The following is a 12,922-nucleotide window of genomic DNA, read 5'->3' as shown; positions in this document are numbered from 1 at the left end:
TCTAATTAGATGGTGCCAGCCTGAAGTGGACATTGTCAAAGTCTGCAAATGCAGCAAAGATGTACCTACTTTAAACATACCTAGCATGGGAAATGATTAAAAAGTGATGACTTAAAAAAAAAAAAAGTGATGACTTTATGACAAAATTACTTTAAGTAGAAAGCTCCCTTAATTTTAAAATTTATTCATCTTACAAATATTAATTCTAATACCTCTTTGGGATTATAAGGGAATACAGTTTTATTCCAGGTGACATTTAGCCTCATTATAGATAGGAATGTGACATTTGTTAAAACAATATTTTTAAGTTTATCTAATACTATATAGTATTACCTTTAGCCATTTGATTAGGACAGATATGAAACTAAATTTTCCCCTAATGTGAGAGATATAATATATGAAATTAATTTTTTACACTCATGCCTACTTCCAAAATACATGATCAGTATATATAATTTTCATGGGAACTTAAGGAGTGACGATTACATCTGCACATTTAGATATGAAGTTAAACTATCTGTGAACTTCAATGTAAATATAGTGGTTTTAGCCTTCAGGAAACAGTTTGCACTTGCTTAAACATGAAGAAAAGGAAATCTTGTTTTACATTGAAAAAACTGTGTTCTTTATTTTGAAATTTTGGACTAAATGCAAGGGTTATCTTCAGGTTATAAATATGGAATTTCCTACAAGTGTTTAAAATTGATACCACTGCCATTCTGAGTGACCAAAAACTATCAAAAGATTAGTCTGTATTTGCTTTTGGTTTTCTTATCAGTTAATTGACCCAAGCCATTTTCAAAGGGAGATGTCTAATTAAAACCTAAAAGTGACCTACATTTGAGCTACTCACGGCTTATGTTGTTGAACAACAAAAAGACAGCTAAAGATTCTTCTCTAATGCATGAGAAACTAATGAAATGCAAGCATGTTAAAAGCTAATAATGACTTTTCAAAATGTTTTAACCTTTAAAATGCCAGTAATTTTTTCCATTATAGATACATGACTGTGGTGGCAAAAATAGAATCAATTCAAGTAATCTATTTGCAAATTAAAAATGAGCATGACTGATTGCAGGGCTCATAAAAATTAGATATTAATTCTTCTTGAGGAATACAAGTGAATGTACTATTCTGGTTGACATCCTCATATGGAAGAGTATAGATTTTAAAAAATTATTATTACTGGCATTTTAAGCCAAATTAAACTTAAGTATTTTCATACCATTATGACTTTAGGATCTTTGATAGCAGGATGTCCAGATAAAATACTGACTGTAATTTTGGGTAACACCTAGTAGAGTATAAATATCTCTTAGCTTATGAAGCTTAGGAAGAAACTCTGACCCGTGCATATTTTCTACATTGTTTATTTAGTCCCAAGTATTTTCAAAAATTGCTATCATGCTACTTTCCCCAGACCAGGCTAATGTTCTTTTGGGGGATACTACACTGACCTATTGTTTAAAACAACACTTATAATCTAGCAAGGCACATGTCAACAGGGCTTTAGGTTGAAGCCAAACCTGGAAAGTATTTTTCAAACAATCTTATCTCCATCCTTTCAGTAAGAAGAGAAACTTTTGAAAGCACAATGGGAAAATTGCATCGAGTGGGATGGTGGGTCCTGTAAGGGTCCTACTACTCTCAGATTCTCGGAATGGAATGGATGGGAAGAATTAGTACAGCCTTCAGGTAGTAGCTATAGGTGCTAAAGCCTCCAGTGACATTCACTGAGCTTTCTAATGTTAAGAGTCCGGCCTCTGCCAACCTTGAGGCAGCCGGCATCTGGCCTTGCTAGTGGTAGCTACAAAGAGCCGTTAGGCTTAGCTGATCATCACTGGGTGAGGAGGTGTCAGGATCACTGTAGATCTGAGTCAGGGCTAAACTCAGGATTTCTTTCTTTTCTTTATAAAACCGCAGTTCTTGTCCCGCTTTCCTGGCTTCCTCCAACTCCCTCAGGGCCATCCGGAGCTCTTGAGAGAGGATTCCTGGTGACTCCTTTTCCTTCATGATCCAGTCCAGGGCCATATGACTGCGCATCTTTTCATCTAGGGAATACTGGGAATAGTAGGAGATGACTTCCTGGGAGCCAAGAAGACAAAGTCCAGAGTGTCAGTGAAGAGCAACAAAGGCACCTGTGTTCATGGCCTTCCAACATCTCATTTCCTTTGTCTCTGCCACCCCCCACATTCATATCCATAGGAGTTTTGCCAACAACTGGACCTCTCTGATGTTCACAAACTGAAGGCAAATTTCAATACATATTTCTTAAAACAGATGAAGGGCTAACCTGGTCAAGCAAAGCAAGGTCACTTCAGGTTGAGTCAAAACATTCCCACCAAGAATAACTCAAAAATGTTCACAAACAGAACTCTGACCTTGCTAGAAAATGTCTTCGTTCGGAAATACATTCCTTCATGCATGAACATCACCTCGTTTATTATTTGAACTCTTCTGCCCAGCTCTCCTTCAGCAAGGCAGAGAGACAGAAACAATTATATGGAAGGATTAGGGCAGAATTTGGTTTGGTCACACCCATTGCAGAGACCAGGAGGCTTTGAGTCAGGACAACGCTTAGAAACAAGGAGAATCAACTTCCTAACTGCTGTGTTGTTAACATAAGATAGATGGCAGTCCAAATGGTTCACAGAAACTACAGAAAGAACTTTAAAAGTGTACTGTGGAACGTAGGCATTATTGGTATCATAATGGTACCTTCATGTACATTCTCTTTTCTGTTAATCATTCAAAATTAGTCACTACCTGTCAATTCTCATGTGAAAAATTTCCCAATGCATCATAACATCATGTATAGGTTTGATGGATACACTTTAAGAAGATCTTGTAGAGGGGATGCATGGCTTATTTTTATTTTCAGGAACATGTGGTATTTATTTATGACCTTAACAAATTAAAAACAACCATGGAAAAGTGTTTATAACCAACCCAGCGAATTTCAAAGGCCTTTTATAAAATCAAAGGAAAAGAAAAAATAGCCCAAGCCATTGTCAACTACTCATTTCTTTTCCATCCTTGACATTTTGAAAGCCAGACTTTCTAACCAGAGAACAACTAAAAACTCCTGGGGCTGCAGTAGATGGAAAACTCTTATATCCACCCACATCTAGCTGACTAGTAGAGGCTTTATTCCTCACACAAATTCCTGTTAGCAAATTCTAAAAAAAAAAAAAAAAAAAAAAAAAAGTCATTTTTCAAAGTCTACTGGTGCACAAAGGAAGGATAAATCTTGGAGGATAGTAGGTGAAAACTGTTAAAGACACAGGAAGGGAATTGCCTTTGCCATTAAAAAAAAGGGGGGGGGAGGGATGCTTCTTATAGGATTATATATATCTTATATCTTATATAGTGAGACGTTGATTCTGAAAAATAAAGAAGAAACTTCTAAACCAAAAAACTGAAGTGACTGAATGCCCAACATTATAATCATTTCTGTTGTCTTTTGGGGACTTCTGGTGGGTGTAAGAAAAATCCTCCAGCTGCAGCCAACTTTACCACTCTTCAGTAAGGAGGTTCAGAAGCAGTACATTCTCAAATTTATTTCTGCTTGGAGAGTAGAAGAGGGCACAAATTCTAAGGTGGGGCAGGTGCGTAGAGAGATTCAGCATTTGACTTAGAAACCAAGTCTAAAAGATCCCTCCATTCTGGCATTTAGTATAGGTATCAGTCCTACATGCAGGCAACATTCTCCTTAGCATATTTGGTCAGTCTCTGGCTCAAATGAACTGTTTTTCATGTATCCTCTGCTCTACTAGATAAAGTACCAGATTTAAACAGAGAAAAATCCAAATAAAGGAAATCTAGGAAGACAACAAGCCATCTGCTCAGTCCATAGGACATAAATTCGTTCTCAATTGGAAAGTCTCACCTGTCGGGAACACTTTGTTTCACGAAGGGCTTTTAGGCTTCCATTCCAGTGCAGAAGTTGGAAAATGGTCATCAGCTCCTGCAAAACCCAAACACTTGCCCTTACTCTCAAAGCAGAAATGTAAAACAAAGTGTGAAAGCTGGGCAGGGCATAACTCTGATCGCAACTATCTCAGGGAAATAGAATATACAATATCAATGGAACACTTTAAGACTTTTCAAACACCAGAGTCCTCCAAGCTTCTGGAGCATTCTTCCTTCCCTCCTCTATTATATTAATATTTGCACAATAAAATGACTAAGCTACTAGTTGACAAGTATCTTTCAACATTAAAAGTACATATGCTTGGGGAGCCTGGGTAGGCTCAGTCAGTTAAGCATCAGACTCCATTTTGGCTCAGGTCATTATCTCAGGGCCATGAGATAGAGTCATGCTTTGGGCTCCCACTGAGCATGGAGCCTGCTTAAGATTCTCTCTCCCTCCTCTTCCTCTGCCTCTTCCCCCAACTCTCTTAAAAAAAAAAAAAAACCCATATTCTCTAACAATTTTACACCCAAAAAGTTATCTAAATAAACCAGCACATCTCAGAATAATGTATAGGCAAAGTTATTCACTGTATTGTTTTTTTAGAATTGCCTGAGGCTGGGAATGTTTTAAATGCTAGTTTTTATTTGTATTTATTTCTAAAGATTTATTTATTTATTTAAATAGAGAATCCTCCACTCTGATCCTCTTCAACACAGTGTGTCACTGAGAACAAGATATAGAAAAGGAAAAGGAATAATAACCTACTTTGCTTTCAACCTGGCTCTTCTTGGGCCTGGAATTATAAATGTTTAAGTGATGTACTGACAGGTACTGACTGATGTGCCTTATGTCTTAGCTGACACTGATTTTCTATAAATGAGCATCAACGGGCCCGGCAACAGCAAAGATTCTGACTTTTGTTTCTTTTGCTGTAAGTTCCATACCATTCCAGAAACAGTGGGCAGTTTTGACCAGCTGGGGAAACTGCCATTGACCAAGCGAGAACCTCCGCTTTTAGTTTACAGAATGGGTACAGTTTTCTGATTGTAAGGCAGAGAATAAATTTAGTATTTTCCCAGCTGATTCCGGTTCCTGTATCTAATTAGATAGCGTCAGCTTGAGGTGGACATTGTCAAATTTTTCTTTAAAGACCTATTCATTTTAGGAAGAGTGTGTGCATGAGTGAGGGGAGGAGCAGAGGGAGAGAATTTTCAAGCAGACTCCCCAGTGACTGTGGAGCCCAATATGGGTCTCCCTCCATCTCACCCATGAGGTCATGAACTGAGCAGAAAACTGAGTCAGATACTTAACAGACTGAGTCACCCAGATGTTCAAATGCTCATTTTTAAAGGAATAGTTTAAAAAAGGATGATACTGAAAAGTAGCAGAATTTGCTGCCCAAAAATAAGAGTTCAGGACATGGCACCCCAAAAGATGCCACTTTGGTATATTAATTATTTTAAGGAGTAAGCACTGGAAAAACAGCAAATGAAAGGAAAGGCTTTCTCTGAACACTGCTTATCTGCCTAAAGACACATCCTCCAAAAGGAACCCAATTATGAGAAATTCCCTCCTGAGGAATTTCATCAACCAGGGAACATTGACTCATCACAGAAGACACAGACCAACATAACTGCCACCTATTCTTCTAAGGGTCCATTCATCTTTCTTAAAAATCATTTACTATCCCCTAAGAGGCCTACACCCCCCTCCTCTTTCCCTGTTAAGATGGTATTTGATCCTAAATTCCAAGCCACCACAGAAAGATACTATTTCACCCTCCGTATCTCTCATGTATACATGAAGTATATGTGTCAATAAACTTCCATTTTTCTCCTATTAATCTGTCTTTTATTACAGGAGTCTCAGCTAAGAGGGTACAGGGAAAATTATTTTTCCTCCTCTACAATACATTCATACCACTGAATCCTTTCATTCACAGAGAAAGGATGAGAAAGCTCTCTAGGTTTTAAAATAATCTCTATGATGTGGTGTTAAAAGAAAAGCGAGGTCCACAAACATATACTGTGCACTTAAAAAAGAATAGAGAATCTCTATAAATATTTGTTTGTAAGTGCCTATGTGAGTTTTGGCAAGATACAAAAGAGCTGGGCAACATAATTGTCTCTGCGATGGGAACAGGAATGCCTGTGGGGCAGGAGTGGGAGGGAGACCTCCCCTGACATTCTTTTGTACCTTTTGAGTTTTGAATCACGTGACAATATTATATATTAAAGAAAACCATTTAAATTTTTAAAAAATTCAGCCAAAAAAGTAGATCTAGATAACATATAATGGACAAGCTACAGAAACTGTAAAATACTCCTATGCTTATAAGTTCAGTCAAGAAAATCCTGAAAAAGTAGATAGGTTGAACTGACATTAAAACCAATCCATAGTTTTTACATCCAATGGCCAGGGCTGAGCAAGGCATTAAGCTTCCAGCAGCCTTTTCCTTCATCATATTAGGGCAAGCCAAACTGTATAAATACTGAAGATTTTATTTTCCTAATGTGATTAGAAGTAGCAGTCTTCTATCTGCATCTTTTTTTCTTTTTTGGTCAGAGAGACATCTATTGTGGATTAACGGCATAAACCACATACACACAATACAATTAAGGAAATTCTTGGTCGTGACACTAGTTATGAAAATGTACCATCTAGACAGTTGTCCTACTGACCATTCAAAAAAACGATTTTTATTGTCTTTATCTGTACATGCTCAGGAAAAAAGTTTAAATTATGAAAATGAGGAGACTTAAGACATTCTAAGATTTCAGACATTTTAAAATTATTAGGTAAATTCTAAAGCTATAAGATAATCAGAAGAGCAAATATCATCATTCTTATGTCTGAACTTGCCAGTAGAGTATAATAGGGTTTTTTCCCCTTCTTTTCAGTTGGAGATTTTGTCAGTATTCCACTGTACAGTATGCACTCAAAGAGCCCATAGAGACTTCAGTGAAAGTAAAATCATGTGTTTCCATTAATTAAAATGAGACATGGATACCCGTGGAATTATTCCACCTGCCTCAAACAGAGACGCCACCATCTGCCTAGGGTCCTGGGCCCACTGCCCAGGGAAGCCACCCCTCTCATGTCCTCTCTCCTCTACTTGTCCCTGCCCCATCCAAATTTGCACTTTGTCACATCACTATGATAATCTGGAAAAGTGAGAGTGGTTAGTTCTATAGCCAAATCTTACGTAATCTGCCTCTTACCCCTGTGCTTCTCATCAAAGTTACCCCAGTGACTCCTCAGGATAAATCTGTGCTGCCTTTCTCACTGTACCTTTAAACCCACTCACTAAAGACTTTGCTGCCATAAAAATGAAAAGGATCACTTTTTATGTCCTGATAGGGAACAGTCTCTGTGCTGTTACAGAACAGTCACTATTTCCAAATAAGACGTTTCTTTTCATTTAATGTTTTAAGGCTCCCCTTGAATTTTGCATTCTAGTATATGTCCATTTTTAAAAATAATAAATACCACCTCCATTCCCCCATCTTCCCCTTAACCCAAGTTTATAATGATTAAACTCTATATGACCCAGAACGATATACCGAGTTCTTCTGTGACTTTCAATAACCATCTTGGTATTGTCCTGGTATTCTTGTGGCCCGGTTTGAGAAACAGCCTGCAAGGGCTCTTAATTCCATCCTCTGACAATTATTGCCTTAGTAACATATTCTTCCTCCAATGTTTTCTTTTCTTTTTTCTTTTTTTATTTTTTATTTTTTTTCCTCCAATGTTTTCTAAGCTCTCATTCTTATCTATATATAGTAACCATTGCCCCCCTTCCAGATAAACCCCTGTCATTCCACCCAGCAGTCCTCCTAAGACTTTAGAACCCACAGTTCTTCTATGAACAGAGCCAGAAACCATTCTCATGTCTCTTGGCAACCTACATACATCTCTCAAAAACTTCCCCACAGAGATTTGAACTGTTTTTGACTGCAGGAGACTCATCCCCCATATCTCTTCTGGCTTACCTAAATTCTCATTCCATCCCCAAAGAATTTTTCCTGCAGCAGTAACACAACTGCCTCTTCCTCAGTGTTGTTCTCTTTCCCAAAAATTCCACAGGGAAGATGACCTTATTTCTGCCTTCGTACATTATGTACCAATCTAGTTCTTGCCCTCTTCTGTAGAGATACTAATCTTACCATCACTATGTAAAGTATATTGAAATATTTCCATGTTCTTTCTATCCTTCTTTATTTCCCCTCATAATATCAAATTTACTATCCTCAGATAGTCCCGAAGTTGTACGAGTCCAGGTGAGCCCAGGAAATCCTTGTATGCTTCTCACTGATTCCATCGGAAATCCTTGCATTATTATAGACTGGCAAGAAGGGGGCTGTGGACTTCTAGAAGGATTCATTCCCTAGTTTCACCTGAGTCCTTGCTGCCTGGTTTTCATCGTTTTATCTGTCAAAGCCTTATCGCTTAAAGGAAATCTGTTTGGTAAGTTATCTGTCCTGCTCCTCATTCATGGCTTTGAGCTGTGCTATTTGTTATGCACCTGATCTAGAAGACCAGGGACTCTGGGTAGGCGGACAGATAAACCAGAAGCTGGCCTATAGGTTGGGTTGGGACTAGGATGACGTGAGTGAAGCAAGATTTAAGGTGACTAATGAAAGTCCAGGGCCTTTTATTTCAAAATCTGTCTTTAGGGGCGCCAGGTTGTCTCAGTTAGTTAGGTGTCTGTCTTTGGCTCAGGTCATGATCCCAGGGTCCTGCTCAGTGCGGAGCCTGCATTTTCCCTGGCCCCACCCCCCCACCCCACCCCAGCTCATTGTCTCTTTCTCTCAAATAAACGAAAAATTTAAAACAAATTTTGTCTTTATTTAAAATTTTGATATTTTGTTTATTTTTACACATTCATTTTGAGTTTTTAAAATATTGCATTATAATATTATCTTGATCACTGAGTTTTTTGACACTCCTTTAAATTTTGTGCCTGAGGTGAATGCCTAACTCCTGTTACCCTAGTCTAGTCCCTTCTGGTGAGTCTCTGTCTCAGGGACAAGGCTGGCTTCTCACAGGATCCCAAGCTTGATTTCATGCTCCCCTGACTTGAAATTCTTAGTGATGCTTTAACAAAAGGCCCTGCATTTTCATTTTGTATGAGCCCCAAGGATTATGCAGCCAGTCCTGATCAGTAAAATAAATTTGAAATCAAATGGAGAAGCAAGCCTTGTGTTTTCTGCATTCAAGTTTCAGCTTTCCTTCTACAGCTTTCCTGGTTCGATTTGTCATTCATTCAGTTTAAACCACCAACAGCTGGGCTCTGTCCTCATTGTGCTCCATGGTGTTGCCTCCTGTTAGGAAAAATGTTTGCCCTTTCAGCTACTTTGTGGGAAGAAAAGGCACTCTGCTTCTCTCTGGAACTTTGTCTGGGAGACTCGCTTGGTTCTGTGATTCATCAGAAATAAGAAAAACAAACACTGTAAATGGAGAACTTGAAAAACAGGTGGGCACCATCTCCCCACCCAAGAGAATGGATTTAAGAGGAAATTTGTTTATGGGATGAGGTTTTAAAAGGCGACCTGGAGAATTTAGCAAAGATGTAAATAAACAACTCGTCCTTGGACTGCATTAGGCTTCAGAATAAATATATTAACCAGCTTCAGTCAAAGTCCGCCTCAGATCTGACCTTGACAAGACCCAGTGGCTAGTGCTGTCGCCATCCCTCCCCCCAAACTTAAGGCAGTTTTGGGTATGGCAAAGCTACTCAGCTTCCCTCCCACGAAGTGAACGTAAGCAGAAGCCTATCACGTTTCCTCTGAGTGCTGCCTCCTTGACAGCCCCCCTGGAAAGCCTGCAGGCAGTCAGGAGACACCAGCCTTGTTTTTATATGGCATACTCATCCGTAGCTACATACAGACACACATCTATTACCCACCAGGGGTACTGAATTGCTGTGTCGGCTGCAAACAGCCCAGGTCTGTGGTCAATTCCCATTATGTGCAGAAACAAGCTGATGCATTTAACCCAGGCCACCAAGGAATGTGCCGGGACCCAGCAGGCAACCTAGAACTGGCGGAAGGAAAAGGGTGTGCTCCATGGCCCTCCTCCTGGGTTGCCAGCATACCTACTGGGGGAGTGAGTTTGGATTTTTCCTGCCCTCACATCTTCCTCTTCCTTTGTCCTCCATCCTGCTCCCAGCTTCTTTTATGAGAATTTATGAAGCATTTCCACAGTTTGATTCAAGTTATTATTTCACACATTTAAACACCTTACTACATAGACCACACAGAAAACATACAGCCCATCGCAAGGTAATTAAGAATTACTAAAAGGTTGAGTAGAGCCATTCATAGTACTTGGACAAAATTTTAAGATTTATTTTTTTTTAATCTTGCCTTCCCCTATCTTTGGCAGACTAACTCAATTGCATTCAAAAATTATTCTTAATTTTCTGAAAATAGCTATTAAATCACATACAAGCTATTACGTACCAGGGCAGGCAACTTTCATTTTATAATAAAAAAAGTGCAATATTCTTTTGTTGGGGTTGAGAGGGGAGGAATTAAAATAAATGGAGTTCTTCCTTGGGGAAATTACTAGACGCTTTATAAGTATCATGTTGTATAAATTTCACAAAAATCCTATACAATGGGCATTATGATTTTTATTTTGTCAGTTTTTAAAAATCGGTGTTCTTTCACTTGTGTTATACTTCTGTTTGTTTTTTTCTCTGTTTGTCTTTAGTTCATTATGGGGAAAAGAATGGACCCTTTATAGCTTCACCCTTTATTCTACAGCAAGAGCCCTGAGATGTTTGCAGGGTGCTGCCTTGTCCTGATGTGAAACCTTTAAGTTACTTAAAACCTTAAGGTAAAGTTGTCAAGGGGATCCATGCGGTAACCTTTGGCATTTCAAGTGACACAGTCCTTCTTCAGAAGTATGTATAATAACAGCTGTCAATCTTCACTGAGTATTTACCATATGCCAGGAACTGCTTTGGACTCTTTCAATATTGTCCCATTTAATGCTCACAGTGGCACTGGGAGGTTGCACTAGTACTATAGGTCTCCCTAATTTACATACAATGAGGAAACAGATTAAGAGTTGAAAAGTAGAGCCAAGCTAAACCGGACCAGCCCACTTCAGAGTCTGGGCTCAGAATCACTGAACTCAAGCATGCCCCTATCTATTCCAGAGCTTAGGCTTTAGGGATATCTGTTCTCTTCAAACCCAAGGCAATCAACATCAAAGGTCAATGAGAACACTACCACTTAAAAAGAAAATTGAATGACCAAATGAAGAGGGAGTATTTTTGCTTCAAACAAGGGACTAATGGAGGAAAATCCTGATTTAAAAAAAAAAAATGGGCAAGAGGGATGTATCAACCCACAAAGTGGCTATGCTATTGCAGTCCAGAAAACAGTTTGAAAGGTATTTGAAGGCTGGTGGCTTCAGGGCTCAGATGAAACACTTGTAAATTACACCTGGATGAACATTTTGGTCCATAAAACTATATCTCTGATTGCTTCTGGGAATCTAACCTAAAATAATAGAAATACTGGGGACCGAGTCTCTTTATTGTAACACTGTGTATTGATTCCTACTAGCATTTCGTAAATATGGATATTCAGCATTCCAGTTGTTTTTTTTCAGAGGGCATACATTTCATGCCCAATCATACTGAATTTTCATCTCCCAGCCCAATAAAAGATAATAGTTGTGAATGTGAGCTCAGAAATCAGACTGTGGGGGTCTTTGCTCTGCAATTGACTAAGCTCTATGGCACACTTCCCACAGTGATGACAAGGGGATAATAAATACTCATGTTTATCTTGAGTGTTGAGCTATGATATTTTTAAATGCTTACCCCAGTGAGCACAGTGTCAGAGAAAGTAAGCATTCAGTAAGTGTTGGGTATTATTATTCTTACTGTTAATGTTATTAAGATGGTCATTTAATTTGCAAAAATAGGTAGTGTGGTTTCTCAGGTCTATTATCATTTGTCAGCAGTGGATGAACAGGGTTACAGTTGGCTGAATCTTTTGACCTAGTTAACAATGGGTGGTGGTAGATCTTGTTTAATGGAAATACCAGAACTGAGGGGGGCATTGTTTAATGTACGTTGCAGACAGCTTCATCTAAGACTTCTGAAAATTAAGAACCAAACGGTCACAGCCAACTCTTCAAACTGTTCAACTCAGCTTAAAAGGGGAACTTAGTACGGAAGGGCCGGTGAAATGTTACAGGGTCTTCAGATGGTGTTTTTCCCCAGCTGTTTCTTAGACTTAAGTGCTTTACTTCACTGCAAGAAAGCAAAGACTGTGCCTTGTTTGCTTGTTTGTTTTAGCCTCCTGAGGTGTGGCTAAGGACTACCATGCTAGACTCAAAGAGGGTTAAGTTAAAATGACCAAAACACAAAACAACTAGGTTATCAGCACAGGAGACGTTAATGGTAAGAGTGGTATTCTCCTAGGCTTCTGGATTGTACAGTAAGTCAGGTACCTGAAATTCCAGCATGGTCTTCCCCATGTTTGACTCCAGCATGTAGTGGTAGGCTCCAATACTGGTGCTCGGGTCATCCGCATCATCCAAAGTGCCCTTGGGAAGAAAGCAGAAAAGGAAAATATTATGGATTTTCCCTCTTCTTCTTTTGTGGTCACGAATTAATGCTGTGGCCCTATAGTGAAACTTCTATTATATTGACCCTTCAGGTATGCATTCTACGACAGAGTCTCCAGTTGATTTGGGATAAAAATCCTTAATCTCACCTTGACTCAGGTAGAGGATTTTGTAATCCATCTGATCAATTGTCATTAGAAAGTTAACTGATAATATTCTTGCTAAAAGAATAATTTTCCCAAAGTAGAAATTCTTTTATCTTTGTACAAGGTTTTTCTGTTGATGGGGGTAATGTTTGCATGATTGCCCTCTGAGGCTGCCTTCATCTGTTATTTGAAATCTTGAAATGCTTGTTCTGATTTGATGGTAACCAGGCAAGATTATATAACCTGCAGGGAAAGAATTCTCTGGTTG

General features: G+C 38.8%; 1 protein-coding gene across 5 annotated transcripts in view; it reads right to left on the bottom strand.

Moving 5' to 3' along the window:
* The window catches only part of LIX1 (limb and CNS expressed 1), a 61,404-nt gene that overhangs the window by 8,918 nt on the left and 39,564 nt on the right, over positions 1–12,922 (bottom strand). For 4 of the 5 annotated variants that reach the window (XM_072789806.1, XM_072789795.1, XM_072789825.1 and 1 more), the window contains 3 exons: positions 12,392–12,487; positions 3,890–3,967; positions 1,355–2,085 (listed from right to left, as the gene is read on the bottom strand). In XM_072789806.1, coding sequence (XP_072645907.1) covers positions 1,798–2,085; positions 3,890–3,967; positions 12,392–12,487 — 462 coding nt within the window. In that variant the 3' untranslated portion in view covers positions 1,355–1,797. Of the gene's footprint in view, positions 1–1,354; positions 2,086–3,889; positions 3,968–12,391; positions 12,488–12,922 lie in introns of those variants that run through there. The other variant, XM_072789835.1, reaches the window with a different exon arrangement.

This window comes from Canis lupus, chromosome 2 (genome assembly GCF_048164855.1).
Source record: "Canis lupus baileyi chromosome 2, mCanLup2.hap1, whole genome shotgun sequence".
Classification (NCBI taxonomy): Eukaryota; Metazoa; Chordata; class Mammalia; order Carnivora; family Canidae; genus Canis; species Canis lupus.
The sequence above is the reverse complement of the archived record's forward strand: the minus strand, read 5'-3'. Positions and strand labels throughout refer to the sequence as shown.